At 38.8% G+C, this 17,865-nt stretch overlaps 2 protein-coding genes across 2 annotated transcripts in view; one reads left to right on the top strand and one right to left on the bottom strand.

Moving 5' to 3' along the window:
• Positions 1 to 9,137, top strand: part of LOC118337259 (gamma-aminobutyric acid receptor subunit rho-1) — a 13,261-nt gene extending 4,124 nt beyond the window's left edge. The window contains exons 2-10 of the mRNA XM_035674196.1: positions 1,475 to 1,525; positions 1,662 to 1,768; positions 2,739 to 2,806; positions 3,400 to 3,623; positions 4,240 to 4,322; positions 5,026 to 5,166; positions 5,638 to 5,790; positions 6,639 to 6,835; positions 8,385 to 9,137. Coding sequence (XP_035530089.1) covers positions 1,475 to 1,525; positions 1,662 to 1,768; positions 2,739 to 2,806; positions 3,400 to 3,623; positions 4,240 to 4,322; positions 5,026 to 5,166; positions 5,638 to 5,790; positions 6,639 to 6,835; positions 8,385 to 8,687 — 1,327 coding nt within the window. The 3' untranslated portion in view covers positions 8,688 to 9,137. The remainder of the gene's footprint in view (positions 1 to 1,474; positions 1,526 to 1,661; positions 1,769 to 2,738; positions 2,807 to 3,399; positions 3,624 to 4,239; positions 4,323 to 5,025; positions 5,167 to 5,637; positions 5,791 to 6,638; positions 6,836 to 8,384) is intronic.
• Positions 9,138 to 10,098: 961 nt separating this feature from the next.
• LOC118336641 (peptidase M20 domain-containing protein 2-like) lies at positions 10,099 to 16,471 on the bottom strand. Its single transcript, XM_035673302.1, has 7 exons — positions 15,989 to 16,471; positions 15,053 to 15,201; positions 14,773 to 14,915; positions 13,638 to 13,792; positions 13,194 to 13,320; positions 12,892 to 12,999; positions 10,099 to 12,745 (listed from the first exon to the last, which is right to left on the bottom strand). Exons 1-7 carry the CDS (start codon positions 16,385 to 16,387, stop codon positions 12,579 to 12,581), a joined length of 1,248 nt encoding a protein of 415 aa, XP_035529195.1. The 5' UTR covers positions 16,388 to 16,471; the 3' UTR covers positions 10,099 to 12,578.
• Positions 16,472 to 17,865: the final 1,394 nt, after the last annotated feature.

The raw sequence follows: 17,865 nt of genomic DNA on the forward strand, positions 1-17,865 counted from the left end.
AGCTGCCATTTTATTTTATCTAAAGAATTTATCAAGTATCTTTCTATCATTTGAAGAATATTTTGTGATTTTACCAGGCATATATTATCATTATGCGACTTCTCTCCACTTGAAAGATCGATTAATACCTGCAACAAATTCACACTCGCCCTTTCGGTCTCCCCTGCGTCAGAGTTATCCTTCCAGCTCCTGCTATTTCTCTCTGAACCACGACGCTATTCCTAATCTCTTTATTCTTCGTTATTTGCCTCTGCTGGCATTTTCTTTATATCTTTACGTATTATAATCTATCTATATTTCTTTTATCTACATCTTTGACTCTCTTCTTATAACAACTATCCTCTCTGACTGATTAATTATTTCACGTCATATTTTATTACTTTTTTTTAATTTCTCGGGTACTTTTATTTTATTCACCCCTTAATTGCGTATACCCCATGTGAACACAAGAGCCAGATGATGAGTTCTCATATTTAAAGCTTGTTTGCGTAGGCTCAGTCACGCCGTCGTCGATATATAGGTATTGTGATATCTTAAATTTTTACAAGTATATTTCTGTATTTCACTCTATCCATTAAATGAATTGAATCGCTTTGCCCTCACAGACATTCGACATAAATAACGGAAAGTGGAGCAATAAGGAATCGGAGAGAGAGAGAAGAGAGAGCAGGAGAAGCGCAGTCTCTCTCTCGCTCTGTCTGTCTGTTCATGGCCTGAAAAGGCTGCTTAAAAGAATACAGAGGCAACCCTCTTGAAAAGTGACACCAGAGAAGTGTCGCCTTCCTCTAAAAGCAGTGGAAGTGATGAGAATTTTGCCTGGTTTGTGGATAAAAATGTGTGTGATGTAACAGCGCTACTACATCTCCTTAGTGAGAAGTGAGAAGCATCAAAACAAAACAAAATAGGCTAAATTATTTCTATTTTTATTCTTACTCTGAACCCATGTAGATTTAGACTTGAAAATTACATTCAAAATTAAATATTTTGATTAATCTGCCAATGATTTTCTCAATTAACAGATTAGTATATTAAATCTCAAGAATTATTAAACAATATAATTTCACAGAGCCCAAAGTGACAACAAATGTACTTAATTTATTATCATATATGACATACAAAAGCATAAAATCTGCACATTTGAAAAGATGCAACCAGCAAATGTTTGGTTTAAGAAATGACTAATACGATTATTTGATTATCAAAATAGCTGCAGATTAATTTTCTGTGGATTGACTTTAACTTATCTACTAATTGTTGCAGCTGTGCATATATTAACGAAAAGCCTTGAAAGCTAAAAAGACAACTCAACTTTGAATGTTATTTTATTTTCGTTCCCTAAATGAATATGTTGCATTTTAGAGGTAAAACTAAAGAAATATAATTAAATTAACATAAATCATGCCGCCATATGTGACAGATGTTCTCATTTATTTATTTATTTATTTATTTATTTATTACTGTTGTTAACTATTAGGTTGCGAAGAGAGACCAGAATGGAGGGGGGTGGAGGTCACAAATCCGGAGGGTGAGATTTTATAAATCTTTAATTAAAACATGATCAAAGTAATCTTAATTCTTTTGGTAATTCATTTTGACATGAACACACTAAGTATCCCTGAAGGTTCATTGTGACCAAAAGTCTTTCTGTTTTTACTTCACAGCCCAATTTACAAACGAAGTCCAGACATGACGAAATCTCCGATGACAAAATCTGAGCAGCTCCTGAGAATAGACGACCACGATTTCACCATGAGGCCAGCGTTTGGAGGTCAGAAAATTAATGTTACTTCAGATTTAAGTTAAGTTTTAAAAGTGTTTATATATATGATTGCATGATTGCAACTTAGTCAGGATGCATGCTCAGTCATCAAATGCAGTCGGATAAGATCTGTGCGGTTGGTTTCATTGGTTAGGGACAAACAGTCCTATAAGCATTAAGCTCTCAGAGATCTTAATGACACCATCGATGCAAGCTTTGCTGGAGTTTCCAATTGCAGCTCAGTTCTTAACTTCACAGTGTTAAGACGTGTCTTTGGCATCACTGTATATTAGAGGGATTTAATGTCAGCTTTTTGGACTGTAGGATTATGCTGAGATAAAGGCACACAGGCTTTTGTTTTTACTAGAAGATTGTAATGGAATATATATTCATAATCGTTTTAGCTGTCTTTATCTTTTATCTTTTTTTCTATCTTTTTATCTGTATTTTAAGGCAAACAACCATAAGCACGAGAGCTGTGTTTCACTCAAAAAAATCAGCCAAACACGTGCTGTTTATTTATTTATTTTTTACTTGTAATCACACGACAATCTGCTGCAAGTGACCCTTGCAGATTCCTTTTTCTGTGTCCGATTTCCACCATCAAGCGCATCTCAGCTGGAAGTGGAAAACTGAGCTGGATTGCATCCATGGCTGCATCAACTTATTGTGACCTAATTGTATTTGTGTACTATTGGAGGATGACGACGCAGAGTAGAAAAGCTAAAATAGGTCAAAAGTAGAATCCCAGCCAGACCGACACAGCCGTTGCACAAACAGTTGCTCTGTATTCGTGTGATTCATGGTTGGTTTTGGAAACATGATTTACAAAACAAAAAGGTTCAGGCTGACTCTGTAATGGTCCTGTTGACTGTTGCACCCACTATTGCATCCAAAATCATGCAGAAACAGGCTCAGTGATGTTGAAAAATAACACTTCTATTGGGGTTATAATTTGAGTGAGTCCATTTTCATTCAGGTCCTCCGATTCCTGTTGGAGTAGATGTTCAGGTTGAAAGTCTGGACACCATCTCCGAGGTGGATATGGTAAGAATGAAATAGCTTTTTGGTTATCTCAGTTCTGTAATTCAGGTTACAAGATAAAACACAGGTAGTGGAAAGTAACTAGTAGTAGAGGAACTAACTCATTTTTGAGTATTTTATGCTACTTTTTACTTCTACTCCACTACATTTCATGGGGAAATAATGTACTTTTTACTTTATTTCATTCATCTGGCAATTAGAGTTACTAAGATTTGTAAGATTTTACATTAAAAACATATGATGAGATAATAAAATACAATGTATTGTTACAGATTAAACCAGTGGTTCCTACCCATCTATCTTTTTGGCTTGTGAACAAAAAAATCTATTGTTTATGAGTGAGAAGTTCCATCAAAAACACATTTCCATTGTTCTATTGTTTTCTATTGTTATTTTCTTTTAATGCAGGATATCAGAGAGTGTATATTCTTAAGTTTTCCTACGCCCCTTAAAATCACGAAGGCCTCGCAACCCCCTGTGAAGCTTTGGTGACCCCCAGTTGGCCACTGTAGTGATATATCAATCACAGGACATTTTACTGCACAACCACTTTTAAGTACATGTAGCTGATAGCTCACTCTCTATTCTTCTTACAGGACTTTACCATGACACTGTACCTGCGTCACTACTGGAAGGACGAGCGGCTGTCGTTCCCGAGCACCAACAACCAGAGCATGACCTTTGACAGTCGCCTGGTGAAGAAGATCTGGGTCCCTGACATGTTCTTTGTTCACTCCAAGCGCTCTTTTATCCACGACACCACGACTGATAATGTCATGTTGAGGGTTTACCCCGACGGCAACGTCCTTTACAGTCTCAGGTAGACATGTTCATTCTTCACTGAGTTTATTCTCCTGTGTCGTAAAAAAATATTTTAAAGATCACAATAAAAAGCTTTTTTTTACAAGATGCATTCAAATATTAAGCAATTCCACATCCTCAAAAACAACACCAAAACACATCACATGAAAAGATGACAGCAGTCATTAGAAATGCCAAAGGTCACTACTGATTTACTGATTTTCACAGTGGCGTGACTTTTGTGGAATAACACTTCTGTATCATTTAGTAATTATAATCAGTGCAGCAGAGGAGTATGTTAAGTTAATCAGAGGATGCTGAATACTTGTGATTTTTGTCAATTCGCTGCAGGGACTTTTTATTTAATCAAGCAAGTTATTTATGAACATATGACAGTTTGAAATGAGGCCACTTGATGGAAAATTGGGAGAGAAGAGGGAAAAAGTGAAACAAGAAGACAATACAACAAGAAACAAAACAAAAAAGCTCTGTAACACAGTGTATTCCATCTATTTGTTTATCATGGTAGAATATATACAAAATTGAATGAATTCCGCCCTGACCCTTGCTTGTACTTGAGGAAGTTGAATTACAGTATATGTTTCTCTTTGTGTCACTGCTGTTTCCCCCTGCAGAGTCACTGTCACTGCCATGTGTAATATGGACCTCAGCCGCTTCCCTCTGGACACCCAAACCTGCTCACTGGAGATTGAAAGTTGTGAGTGGATTTAACAGGAATATGTTCAGCAGTGCTAACATGCTGATTCATCCATCGACTCATCCATCCGTCCACTTTGTACCAGAGAAAAAAAAGATACCTTGATAACAAGTGCCCAGATATTGAATCAGTTAGGGTGTCCACGGGGTCTAAAGTCTACAATGAAACAGGACTTTAGGCCTTAAAATGTCAATGTTAAATATGATTTTGACAGGTCTTAAAAATTAATTGGATTCATGAAGTTGTATAAAGTATAAAGTTGGATTTGCATTTCATATCCTTCGTACTTTTTTTGGTCAACTTTTACTAATATTCAAACTGCTTTTTCATTTAAAATTTTGGACACTATAGGACGTTTCCTCTTGCACCCACCTCAGGCCAAAATGTCGAGTTTGCTCACCAGTTATCTCATGAAATCACAGACATATTACGCCATGAAGGGTTTTGAGTACATTCATGCTTCAAAGAGAATATATTGCCTTAATGTTCAGACCCTCTCCTCTAGCATCACCCCATTAGTTCCTCAACTAGTGAGGCTCTAGACTCAGAAAATCAGAGAGTGCAGTGGGCATTGCAGTCTCTAGGGACTGCTAGTGGTGCTTGTGTTGTCTTATCTTGTTAAATCTTGCACACAGTTTGCTCACATTAACATCCAGCATTCATACAGATGAACTTTCTTACTCCTACTTCCTTCTCCTCACAGATGCGTACACAGACGACGACCTGATGTTATACTGGAAGAAAGGCAACGAATCCCTGAACACTGACGACAGAATTTCTCTGTCGCAGTTCCTCATCCAGAAATTTCACACAACCACCAAGCTGGCTTTCTACAGCAGCACAGGTGCTGTAATCCACAACACGTTTAATATATACAGTAAACTGAACTGCTTATGCAAATGGGTCAAATGTGTGCATCATGTGTGGAACAACTACATCACAATTGAATTATAACTTCACTGCACCTCATTTTACTTTATTCCAACTAAAGGATCAAGTCTTACATGAAATTGGTGTCCCTTGAATGTCACAGCAAGAAGACTGTGCTAATATTTAATCCTTACTGCGAAATGAAATGAATCAAGCTGCTGCCAACCACTTGTATGCTGCTGGACAGCCACAGTGAAAGCTGTGCAGCCTTCTCATAACCACATGTCACTTTCTAGCTCAGAAGCAACCTAAAGCATAAAAAGGATTTTGTGTCCTATCTCTTCCTGCCACAATAGCTGGGAACCTCTGCTTCGAGTGTTTGTACGGTGCATCAGCAGTTAGCGCATAACAATGTGTGTGTAACTGTGATATTTCTTCTTCCCAGGCTGGTACAATCGTTTGTACATCCACTTCACCCTGCGGCGCCACATTTTCTTCTTCCTGCTGCAGACCTATTTCCCCGCTACTCTGATGGTCATGTTGTCATGGGTGTCCTTCTGGATCGACCGTAGGGCCGTCCCCGCCAGGGTGCCACTAGGTACGAGTTTCCTTTTCAGGAAACAACTAGTTAAGTACAAAAAGTTTATTTAGTAGGTGTATTCCTTAAAAACACGTGGAGAAGCAGGGTGGCACAGGGTAGCAGTGTTTCCCAACCTAAAATAGTCTTGCCTGGCTTTGTTCAAAGCTGACAAAAGATGCTTATTAGGCTCATTAATAAACACATTGTGTCTTATTACGTTGCTAAGCAACAAGCTGGTCTCGTGCAAAGAAATAGTCCAGCACAAAACTAAATGTTGGTTTTACACTTCAGGTTCTAATGTGGATTAGACAAAGGAGAAATACGTGAATGGACCTTCTTCACTGCAGCCGTTTTTTTTAGGCTTCAAGTGATAAATTCTACTTGTGATTTCACAAGAGATTAGAGATAAATCTGAGAAACTAATTCCATAGGAAAAATATATCATGTTTTTTTTTTTTTTTGTTCTATCTGTTAAACATCACATGACTCCTCACATTTTCTCTGTGACCCTTTCAGGGGTCCCCGACCCACAGGTTGGGAACTGATGGCAGAAATAGTGAGTAGGGAGTCTGCTCTTACCGCACAAGTTCGGGATAATGGCTTTCATATAATATATTTGTCCTGCTGACGTGCATAGAGGAAGAGGAAAAATAAGTTAAACGTATTTATTTTTTTGTTTTGCAGCTTAGACCGACCTTTGACCCTAATGTGCATTCAAATTTAACGGCACAGAAGGAACAAATATCAGTGTCTCATGTTAAGCCATTTCTATGCTATTTAGCATTTGGTGGTTTTAGCTTCCCAACCCAGTGATACAGTAAACAAAAGCTCTGATGTGACTAAACTGTTTATTTGTTTCACTCCAGGCATCACCACAGTGTTGACCATGTCTACCATCATCACCGGGGTCAACGCCTCCATGCCGCGGGTCTCCTACATCAAGGCAGTGGACATTTACCTCTGGGTCAGTTTTGTTTTTGTCTTCCTGTCGGTGATAGAGTACGCGGCGGTCAACTACCTCTCCACCGTACAGGAGAGGAAAGAAAGGAAACTGAGGGAGAGAGTAAGTGATATTTTTTTCCCCATTGCCTGCAGTTAACCTACGACATGTTGTTCTTTTAATAATTCATAGTGACGGACATTCAACATTGACAATTTAACATTACCAAATCAGTGTCATAATCTATCTGCTTAAAAATTAAACACTTAGAAGCATTAAAATATTGATGTCCTGGTTTCCCTTGACTGCAACAACATTGCAGTTCCAAAGACAAGAGGTCCTCTTAGCAAAAAATACAGCTACAACATTTAGTTTGATTCTGGATTCTTTTTAACAGTAATCACAGCTTTATTCTTGAGTGGTGAAATCACATTTCTGTTTACTCGGAGTAAATAATGAATGTGTCATTCTTCCTTTTTTTTTTGCTCCTATGTCATAAATTATTAATTTGACTGTGCAACAAATGTGTCATATTTGATGCTGTTTTTTCCCCCTGAATTTAATCCTCACTACATAGATTTGGAGCCTTTCATCATATCTTTCACAATGGTAGTGTGTACATGTAGCCCCAGTACGGTAGGGGTGTAAACAATATATATGTAAAAACAATAACTGTGCTATTCTAATTCTTAATCATTTTTTTATTTTCTAATATAATTACTGCATTTATAAAAACACCCTCTTCTTTTCCTTCTTCCATTCTTTTTCAAGTCTAAATAATCAACATTTATTATATTATAATAATATACTGGTGCCTCTATATGACCTACATAAGCAAACAGGAACATCAGTGAGATAATTAGCTATTTTTATAAAGATATTTCTTTATAGTTATTCTTAATGCCTGCCACTGGGTCGGATTCAGTCAAATTCGTCTAGAAATAAATAAAAAGAGGTGGTGGACACACCACTGCTATTATCCACAGGGGCCACCAGAATCAACACAAACTAAAAGTTCCCTATTGCCGCTTTAAATGGATTATCAAAAAGCTAAAATCAAAAACAAATTTACCATAAAGCTTATATCATTTTAAAGCTCTGATTAAAGCTTGGATTAAAATTTCCTTAATGTTAAATGTTCTACTGTTGTGGATAAAATTTTTGTCATTGCATCCTGTAATAGCTGCTTTCTCATTAAAAGCAAGAAAGGAGACAGATGCAGTCAACACACGATTGACCTGATTTTACATTGAAATATTTTACGCATTAAAATATTTCTAAACTGGTAAAAACATGAATTAATAATGTATGTGCATCTCCAATAAACAGATAAATATTTTCTAAATTGGCTCACTTTAAGCTCTCAGGGCTGTGGAGAATTATTTCTGGGACTACAGCTTGTGTACTATATTGCTATTCTTCATCTGCCAAATGCTGCAGCATATGGAGCCAGTTTGCCCACGTACCCCGGGGAACATTTCCAACACAAACATCCTTCTATAAATGTTTCATTCGAAAGTTATTTAAATGCCCTGAGTGTGCAGAAAAATAATAAACATTGAACAAACTAATGATTTATATTTTCGTTTTAGTTTATTTTACATAAAGTTGCATTAACAATAAGCAGAAGTGTCAAAATGACGTGTTGCGTGTTTCCTTCTTACTTCTCCAGCTGCCGTGTACATGTGGCATTGGCAATCCTGATGAGATGATGATTGACCCCCAGATCACTGGCTATGGGTCTATGGATATCAACACCACAGGGAATTATGGAATGCCAGAGAATGGCGGCCGCCAGGAGCGAATGTTGGCCCAGGTGGCACTGAATGACCCACAGATCGCAGGCCAGGTGAAGCCATCCAGAGGCTACGTGAACATTTGGATAGACACCCACGCCATAGACAAGTACTCGCGGGTCGTGTTTCCCGGAGCGTACATCCTCTTTAACATCATCTACTGGTCCATCTACTCGTAACCCGGGATGCAGAAGTAGATCCTCTGTAAGAGTCCAAGATGAGACTCCAGGAGCTTGGTTCATTTGTGACAGAGCAGGAAAATAACATTGCATTTGATGCTTCTCAGACAGAGAAACTGCTCATAAGATGCATGGGGACCATTGACAGATTGGTGACCATTGCCTTCTTGACCCAGCCACTTAAAACTGCAGAGTTTAATGACAAACGGACAGTCTTCGTCGCTGGTTTTGTCACTCCATCAAGTCTATGTGGTTTGTTGTAACTGTAGTGCTGTTGACGAAGACGTTTGGATGTTGTTGTCACCCGAGGACTTATTGCTCAGAGAAATGCACAAACATGGACCTGTGCAATTGTGCAGTTTAACTCAGCTACATTTCATTTCTCGATGCAGTGACTCTTTGACCACATTTTCAAAACTGAAAATGTGAACTAAAAACGGATTTCTGACATTTCCAGCATATGGACAAATTCCTTCTCCTTTGCTTATAAAGAGTTGACAATCAATGATAAACAAAAAATATTCCAAGGAATAGTTCTGCCTATTTGCTTTCTGGTGGAAAGTTAAATGAGAAAATTGATGCCACTCTTAAAGCTCCCTGTTAAATATAGAGCTACAGTCAGCAGCCAATTATCTTAGCTTAGCAAATTTTTAGTAATTTTTTTTGTTTTCAGGCTTTGTACGGATTAAACAAACAAGATATAACCTGTTAATTAGCGAGCTTTAGAGGTGCTGTTGCCAGATGCTATTATCTTCAGACAGAGCAGGCTAACTGTTTCCAGTCTTTGTGCTAAGCTAAGCTAACTGTCTCCTGGCAGTATATGGTATATATGTGATGGACAGAGCTTCTGGGTCTATGAAGAGACAACGTGTGTTTTAAACCTACATTCTACGTAAAGGCCAGCAGGGGGCAGCTCCATTGGCTGCAATAAAACATACAGTAGATACCATGCAGTCTTATGGAGAAATGACCTGACTTCTCTTTTCACTTTCGCTCAGTAAACGGTTTTTCTAATGAGTTTATGGTCTCAGTCTCTAGTTTCAGATCTTCTTCCGTACGTGATGTTAATTTTGTAAATTATGGTCCAGTTTAGAGTAAAATAGACAATAAATCAGGGTATGCTTTAGGACGTGGCTAACTTGTCTCATTCTCAGTCCGTCCAGTGCACTGCATGAAACTCAGATCAGACTGTCACTTGGTACAGACATGAGAGTGGTATCAATGTTCTCATTTAAATCTTAGTAAGAAAGCGATGTGTCATGTCCAAAAATGTGGAACTGTTCCTTTAAAAACTTGATAATCAAAGTTAAATTGTTTATTTCTTGTTTTTTTGCAGCACGTTAATATGATTCAGTATGTTACATTTTCTTGTGATCTTTGTATCAATGCCATTATTTTGCTGTTCAAGCTACTTACTGCAATGCATTTGTGTGATTTGACAAAGTTGAGTAAAAAGGCAAAACAAAGCAGTCTGTTAAAAACACAAATGTAAAAATATATGTTTAGTAAATCCCAAACACAGATTATGGTATTGACTTTTTTAAATGTTCTTATTTCTTCTTTTTATAATACAACTGAAGCTCATCTCCTCTGTTTGGTGTTGTGAGGCTTTGAGGTTCACTGTGACCTGTTAGTTGCTAGTTTATCGTCTCTTTTTCAGCTTAAAAACAAGTTTATACTTTATTAGGCAAAAGATATATTAAAAATATCTTTTGGTGGTTTATGACAATTCAATGACCAAACATACAGACATTAAATGAAACTCTGGAAAAAAAATGTTATATATGGGAAAATGTTTAATAAATGTTTTGTTTTCTGAAAATAATTTGAGCAGAGCTGAGGTGCTTAACAACACAATCACAATACTGTACATTTTAAATCCATGTAATACACTTAGTTTGTACAAATAGAAATGGTTTGAGATGCATGGGTGAATATTGCTTTTTTTCTGAACATTGCTTCTGCAGACGTCAATTAAAATCAACTAAAAACACAAAGGACAGTTGAAGTATTTGCCGACATTTTTCTGGTACGACCCCTAAAGTCAAGTATTGTATCCTATTTTCCTGCTCTTACACAGTATATTTAAACAGGGCTGGAGGATAAGCTTTCACAGTTATTAGGCATTGGATTGCTACCAGCTGCAGGGTCTCTCTTCTCTCTCTGGCATACTACTGATTGCTGATTTGCTTCATACCGAATCACATAAACGGTATATTCTGTAATACCGTTAACTGCTCACAGGTGACATAAAGGGATATATATGTATTACATTAAGCTTATTTTTAAAAACTATTTATCTGATTTCTTGCAGGCAAAAAGTGTTGAAAAATCAATCCAGGTATCATCCCAACGGGTGTGGTGACAATTCAAACTTTGTGCACGATTGTCCTTCAAAAAACAAGAACAAAGGGATCACTGCAGCAGAAAAACATGAAAAGGATAAAGCATCAAACAGATGTCCAGAACCTGATTTTCCACCGCATCTGTGACCTCTCAAGGGAAGCCAATGTTTTTAAAATCAACCTGTGTGCTGGTGAAGGCATGCCCAGAAATATAAATGAGTGAACAGGCCAATGGGATTGCTTAAAGGCTACAGAACTCAAAGTAATACCACTTTCTGATCAGGTCAGGTCAGAAATATGGTCAAGAGTGGAATAAATACTGTTTATTATTATTTAGGTCAGTTTAGTGTAGTCATGACAAAAGGGAGGACATAATGATATAATGATAGTAAACAGTCCAGATGAATGAGTGAGAAGTCATACTACCAACAATAAATACTGTACCTATATCATAATCAATAAAATAAGCTCAAGTCAAACATCTAAAGACATAACTAAGAGTCTACAGCCATGCAAGTCTGTGATGTCCCATGGTGCATCAGCATAGTGGATTAAGGGTTATGAAGTTATAGAAGTTACGATGGGGTTCATTAAGAGAAGATAGACAGAGAGGACCCAGAGAACAACAGACTTTGCCATCCCTGAAGCGTTGCTGCTGGCTTGTTTAAAAACAATAAACAATTACATTCAAGTGTACCAAGGATGTTGTGCTTACACTTCTTAGTTTCCCATAGGCCACAATTGACCCTCCCGTGGTGTTAATTATTTACTTTATTTTAATGTGCAAAGGTAACTTATTCCAGTTCCTGGCACCACACAACCTGAAAGAACAATGTTGGTTTTGAAGCTCTGCAAGCACCGTCAGTAACACTAGTTGTAGTAGGAATGAGTTTACCTAACCCAACGAAGGTGGTCTTAAAATACTGCCAGTGTGTAACATTTAGGAGGATCTGTTGAAATGTTTGTACAATCACCTAAAAATAGAATGGCTGTGCTTTATAGAGTAAATGTATTGTGTCGTTTATATCAAAGGACACTTTTGGTCACCTTCCGTGAAGTCCGCCACTTTCTACAGGAACCCAGAAGGGACAAACCAAATACTGGTTCTAGATAGGGGCTGTTAGTGTTTTGCAGGCGTTTCGCTACCACCGTTGTTTCTCCTTCACGGTTGGAAGGGGGGGAGGGTGAAGCAAGGGAGTTGCAATCTGCAACTACACTGCTAGGCTCACTAACTCATACACACTGCACCTTTAAGTACCACACTGAGTTATAGTTTCTACCCTTTGAAGGTAACCATACAAACTGTTGGAAGCCCAACTAGCTTACTGACTCACTTAAATAAAATAAAATGTCCTATAATACATTTATTTTCTTTTTTAACATTTATTCATTTCATTTTTTCAGGGTTAATACACATTGATAAACATCACTGTAAAGGAGCCAGTGTTAGCCAAAATGCTGGTATTCAGCAGTTGTCCCTTGGTCAGGTGTTAAATTAGCCATTAAAACACCTATTTATTTACTATTATTATTTAAGTCATTGTTTTCATAGAGCTGAATCGCTGCCTTCTAGTCTTTTCTCCTGTTTGAGTTTGGCCAGCCTGAAGTCTTCTCTCACTTGCCTCAGCAGAGCAGGGCAGCACACTACATCCACAGCTGTCATAGCCAGGGCTTTGGCTGTCCTCAGGGTGAACAACTGGGCCTTTTCAGCTCCTGGCACAGGAAAAAGAGCGGAGGAGGAGCATCAAGTAGAAACAAACTAAACAGACAAAGCAAGTGACCTGGAAAGAGACGAAGGCTAAGATTCACTTTCATTAGAAGAAACAACATTGGTTCTCAATAGACATGTGTTGCCGTACCTGCTGCTTCAGTGTATTCCTCAGTGTGGTTAAATGCATCGGTGCCGATGTAGAAGAAAGGATGGATACCAGGGACTACGAATGATACGTTGCCAAAGTCTGTAGAACCTGCCAGATAATTATAAAATCACTGTGATAATGATTTTTTGTTGATTCAGTGAACAACAAATAAGACAATCTGTGAAGAAAAAAAACACAATTCACAATTCTGCTGTTACATTATTTTACATTTCTCCTGCAGAAACCAGAGAAAGACTGAGATAATAATATCTGTTTTCTATAAAAGGTTTATTTTCACCTACCAGAGAAGTTGGCTGGCTGCTCTGGAAACTGAATCCCCAAAGCTTTTCCATTATTTTCATACAGGTTTGCCAGTGTGGCATTATGCAGAATGTTATAGTAGGCATGGGACGGGTAGCTTATCTCCACCTAAAAGAAACACGAGTATCCCCTCATTCATATAATGTACTGGCATAAAATGTAAGATCACAACACAGACAGCCCAAAGCTGTATAGCTCTGCAATGTGAGTTAAACCTGCCTGAAGCAAGTGCAGACGTAGGAGAAAAACAGCCTCAAGATAACAGTGAATTATGTAACAGTTGTACAGCACTGAAAGCATAATTACAGGCATATGTTAAAAAGGGCAATGTTATATAACAGAAGAGTCAACATTAGGGATATAATGTGTGTCCAGTCGAGAGGGAAGCAAATGAAAGACAACATTTTATAGGTAATCTTACTTACTTGGCAGCCAGTGGCGACAGCAGCTGCCCTGAAGCAAGCCTCAGCTTTGGCCCTCAGGTCACACAGATCCTTAACCAGCGGCGTCCGCATATAAAACTCTAACTCGGTGTAGGCAGGGATAATGTTGGGCTTCACCCCTCCATGTTTAATGATGCCTGTAGAGGAGAAAAAGAACACAATGTGCACAGTGGAGGAGGAGAAGAAGGGATGGATCCATAAGGCTGAGTAAATATGCAATTCATATGGATTTAGATGTCAAGATTGTGTGTTTATGATTTAAAACATCCTTCTACATTTCAAAAGGCAGATGAAAATGTGCTACAGATACTTGAGTCCATCAAAATTAAAACACATTGCACAACCCTTCTCCAGTACATTATGCTTTATTCACTAAAGATTTTGAGCTATCTTGCCTTCAGGTAGGTGTCTGAGGTTCATCTGGTTTCCCTATATACAGACCACTCATTGGTCATGTGACTGATGAATCACTACAGATACCAAGTACGAAAAACAACATCATCTTTTCTTAAGAAATACTATTTATAAAGTATGTCATCTCTCTCTCTCTTCATATTTTTGGAACATTTTAGACCTTTATTCGAGAGTTGTCAGGAGACGGGGAACAATATTCAACAAAGGTCCTCAGCTGGACTCAAAGTGGGGACATTCAACCTAAAATAAGCCTAAAAAAAACCTCAAACAATCTGTAGTTGACTTGAGCACACACATCTCTCAACCAAATGTATAATTTAATAATGTTTAAAATGTTCTTATTCCTGAGAAGAGTTGTGAGACATGTTTTAGGATTGATGGACACGTATTTTGGATCATAAGATGTGGAAATGAACTGGAGGAACTAGTGATAATTAGGGCTGCGACAGTCTATGAAATGTTACAAAATAGTGAAAAAAAGGCATTCTCAGTCTCTCACAGTCCACAGTGATGTCCTTAGTCAGCTTGGACCAACGGTCTAAAACCTTTAGATATATTTGATATACTCTCATGGATGTTTAAATTTAAATTTTTCTGAGCACATCAAGGACTCCTCGTCCATGTCAGCTTGAAAGTAAATGGACTTTGAGGCGAGATTGTCCTTAATGGACTTTGAAGCCCTTTTTTCCTGCCTGTTGCTCACCGTGCAGCCTCCACTCTGGTCTGAGTTGCTGTCTGAGTGCAGAGAGGTTGTTATAGGACAGCACGGCAGCATCCAGGGCATTCACTCCCTCCCAAGGGTACGCAGCAGCATGAGATGCCTTCCCGTGGTACTTCACTGACACCCTGTGTAACATCAGCATAGTGGATTAAGGGTTATCTGTAATAAGTAGAAGTTATGATGGGGTTCATTAAGAGAAGATAAGCAGAGAGGACACAGAGAACCAGTTGTGAATACATATATGATGTGAACAGGAACTCACTCATCGAGTGCGACGCAGGGCAGGAATGAAGCATCTTGCTGAGCTGGGTGAGCCATGAAGACTAGATCGACGTCAGCGAAGGCCCCGGCCTCGATCAGGTCGATCTTTCCTCCCATCTCCTCCTCAGCAGGAGTTCCCACAACAGTTATCTGGTATGAAAAGAGTTAAACTCAAGTCATCTGACATCAGCTCATGTGTGTCAGTCCTGGCTGGGGAAATGAGTACGCTGTTTTTGTCTCAAAGGTGAAAGTTCATTCTTGACTTTTTCAAAAGTGGTTTTAACTCAAAGTCCACTTACTAGCTTTTATTGAGCTTCAACAAGCATTAGTTTTCCTTTGTGTGTTCTTGATCGTAACCAAAGGTGGCCATCTTTAGACACACAGGGTTACACATCTGTCCCCTCCCATATAGGACCACCTGACTGAAGTTCCATGACAACTGAGGAAGACTGTAAGATGCAGCTGAAAGCTCCAGAATAAGATTTCTAAAACACCCTTGAGGGATTTTTGCTTTTGTCAAAATAAATAAAACAAAACAGATTTTGTTTGTTTGCCAAACTGTCTGTGAACATACACGTTCACGGCATCTGTAGCCTCATGTTTTGAACAATTGAAAAATATATTGCAGTCCACCAAAATAGGTTTTAAACACATTTCAGCACAAGTTCAAATTCAAAGTATTATCCTGCTAAATATAATTATATATCAATACTTGTGAACTTTTCAACAATAATTATTGGAAGTGTTGATTGTTTGTGGACTCACAGGGCTTTCCCTTTATTGGGGATGTTAAACACAATCGGGTCATTTATGTGTGTAATGTTATACATAATAACATTCATTTCCTTTATTTTACAGGTTATGAAATAAAAATTGAAGGCACACACAGGTGACCGAAGGTGCTGTGTGACATTATTCTTAGACAGTCCCTTGTTACCTTCACTGGTACAGGGAGCTGGGTCTGGCTTTCTAAAGCAGCCTTCAGCCCCAGAGCGGCGGCGGCTCCCACCTCCGCTATCAGGTTGTGCCCGCACGCATGCCCGATACCCGGCAGCGCGTCGTACTCGCACAGAAACCCCACGTTCAGACCCGGGTCACCCTCCCCGCCACCGACCGGACCCCAGCTGGCCCGGAATGCGGTCGGTAGCTTGTACTGCCTTTCCACCGTCCATGCCTGCTCCCGAGAGAAGAAGCGGACCAGCCTGTCGTGCGCATGCGTCTCGTTGCCTGCGAGCTCAGGTCGGCTCCAGATGTCCCGACTCAAACTGTACAGCTCGTCTTTCCGTGCGTCTACACCGAGCTGGAGGGCGTCTTTCATCCGCTGCCGTGTCTCCATGTGTGTTTGCAGGTGTGCGAAGATCTTGCCAACACGAATTTGGTGCCCTCGCCAAATTGTAAAGCTTTCAGAAACGTCATGAAGTGGGCGGAGCCGCCGCTTTTTTATGCCGGAAGTAGTTTTATTGTGGTATTCCTAACTCAACATGCACACAGTTACCAGTTTGTTTGTGACACCTCTAGAGTTTCTAATGCAGTACATCAGTCCTGCAGTCACTTTCATACAGTGTTCACATCCTGTAAGTAAAAGTACTAATATTACACTGAAAATACTCCACTACAAGTAAAAGTCCTGTATTCAAAGTCTGAAAGTAAAAGTGTTACCAACAAAAGTAAGCCTACTAGTATTATAAAGAAAACGTCAGTGTTTTACTATTAAGCTGTTTTTTTTATATATTACTGCATCATAAAGTGTATGTTGCATTTTACTGATTGAACGACGCCTTGATGTCAGACAAAACCAGTCATTATTTCAACAAATGGAGACCACTCTGATGGCTGCACTGACCTTTTAATCATAGTAGTGATCTGCTACTGTTCTCCTGGTACTGCTTTTATTAAACCAAAAATAGCGCCCGGTGATTGGTGCTGCAGTATTGTTCTTTACATTTTGGGGCTTATACAGAAAATATGTCAATGCAACACTGCTTTCCTCTTCTTTACTGCATCATTGTGAACATTATGCAAATCAGAAATAGGGGAAAAGTATGTTAACTTTCCCTTTCATTAGCATCAGACACCAAATGACTCTCTCTGAAGCTGGATCGCCATCTGCTGGCCAGAATCACACTCTTTTTAAAAAAACTGTTTTAAAGAGTGGTGTACTATTACACAGCTTCCATCAAACTGCATTTAAACATTTAATTTAAATCTGAAACTTTGGATAACGTGCCAATTCATTACATTACAAAGCTCCAGATACATAAATCTAAACAAACCCATGCACAGTCTTGCATGTTAGTCATATGCATGTATGAAAATGACGCGTCTCCACTGTGATTTACTTTTATCAAGATAAAACCTTTCTGTAAGGCCTTTGTGTTGTGCTGTATTGAATGGCATTAAATGGTGGCTGGGACTAAAATCTTTCACCCATCTGCCTGTTACCACACTAGAGGGACCCAGAGTGACACACTTTGGTAAAGGGCTCCTTTTGCACATGGTTCTGCATCCATTAAATCTACATCAGTGTTCTGCTGCGTTGCATGTTTTACCTTGAACAGTTTAGTGAACTGAGAATGAATAGGGAAAAAAGCCTTTAGGAATAAAACCTTGACAATTATCTAGAGGATATATTATTTATTTATTTATGAATTGCCTGTAGCTACTCAGATGACTGTACACATACAGCAAGCAGACAATGCCTTCCTTTGAAGTGGGATCTGGCCCCGTAAAAACAAGGTCAATTAGCGCTGAATGAATAAAGACAAAGCTCCACAGCTGTCACAAACCCAGCGAGTGTGTGTGTGTGTGTGTGTG

The sequence above is a fragment of the Morone saxatilis genome, unplaced genomic scaffold (genome assembly GCF_004916995.1).
Source record: "Morone saxatilis isolate NCDOM2014 unplaced genomic scaffold, NCSU_SB_2.0 Contig3, whole genome shotgun sequence".
NCBI classification, from domain to species: Eukaryota; Metazoa; Chordata; class Actinopteri; family Moronidae; genus Morone; species Morone saxatilis.

Excerpts from the sequence above, each read along its gene's own strand:
- LOC118336641 (XM_035673302.1), bottom strand. The coding sequence starts at position 16,387 with ATGGAGACACGGCAGCGGATGAAAGACGCCCTCCAGCTCGGTGTAGAC. Across the intron at positions 15,202-15,988 it reads AGCTCCCTGTACCAGTGAAG|ATAACTGTTGTGGGAACTCC; the intron begins GTAACAAGGGAC and ends TTTTCATACCAG. Across the intron at positions 12,746-12,891 it reads GGAATACACTGAAGCAGCAG|GAGCTGAAAAGGCCCAGTTG; the intron begins GTACGGCAACAC and ends TTCCTGTGCCAG.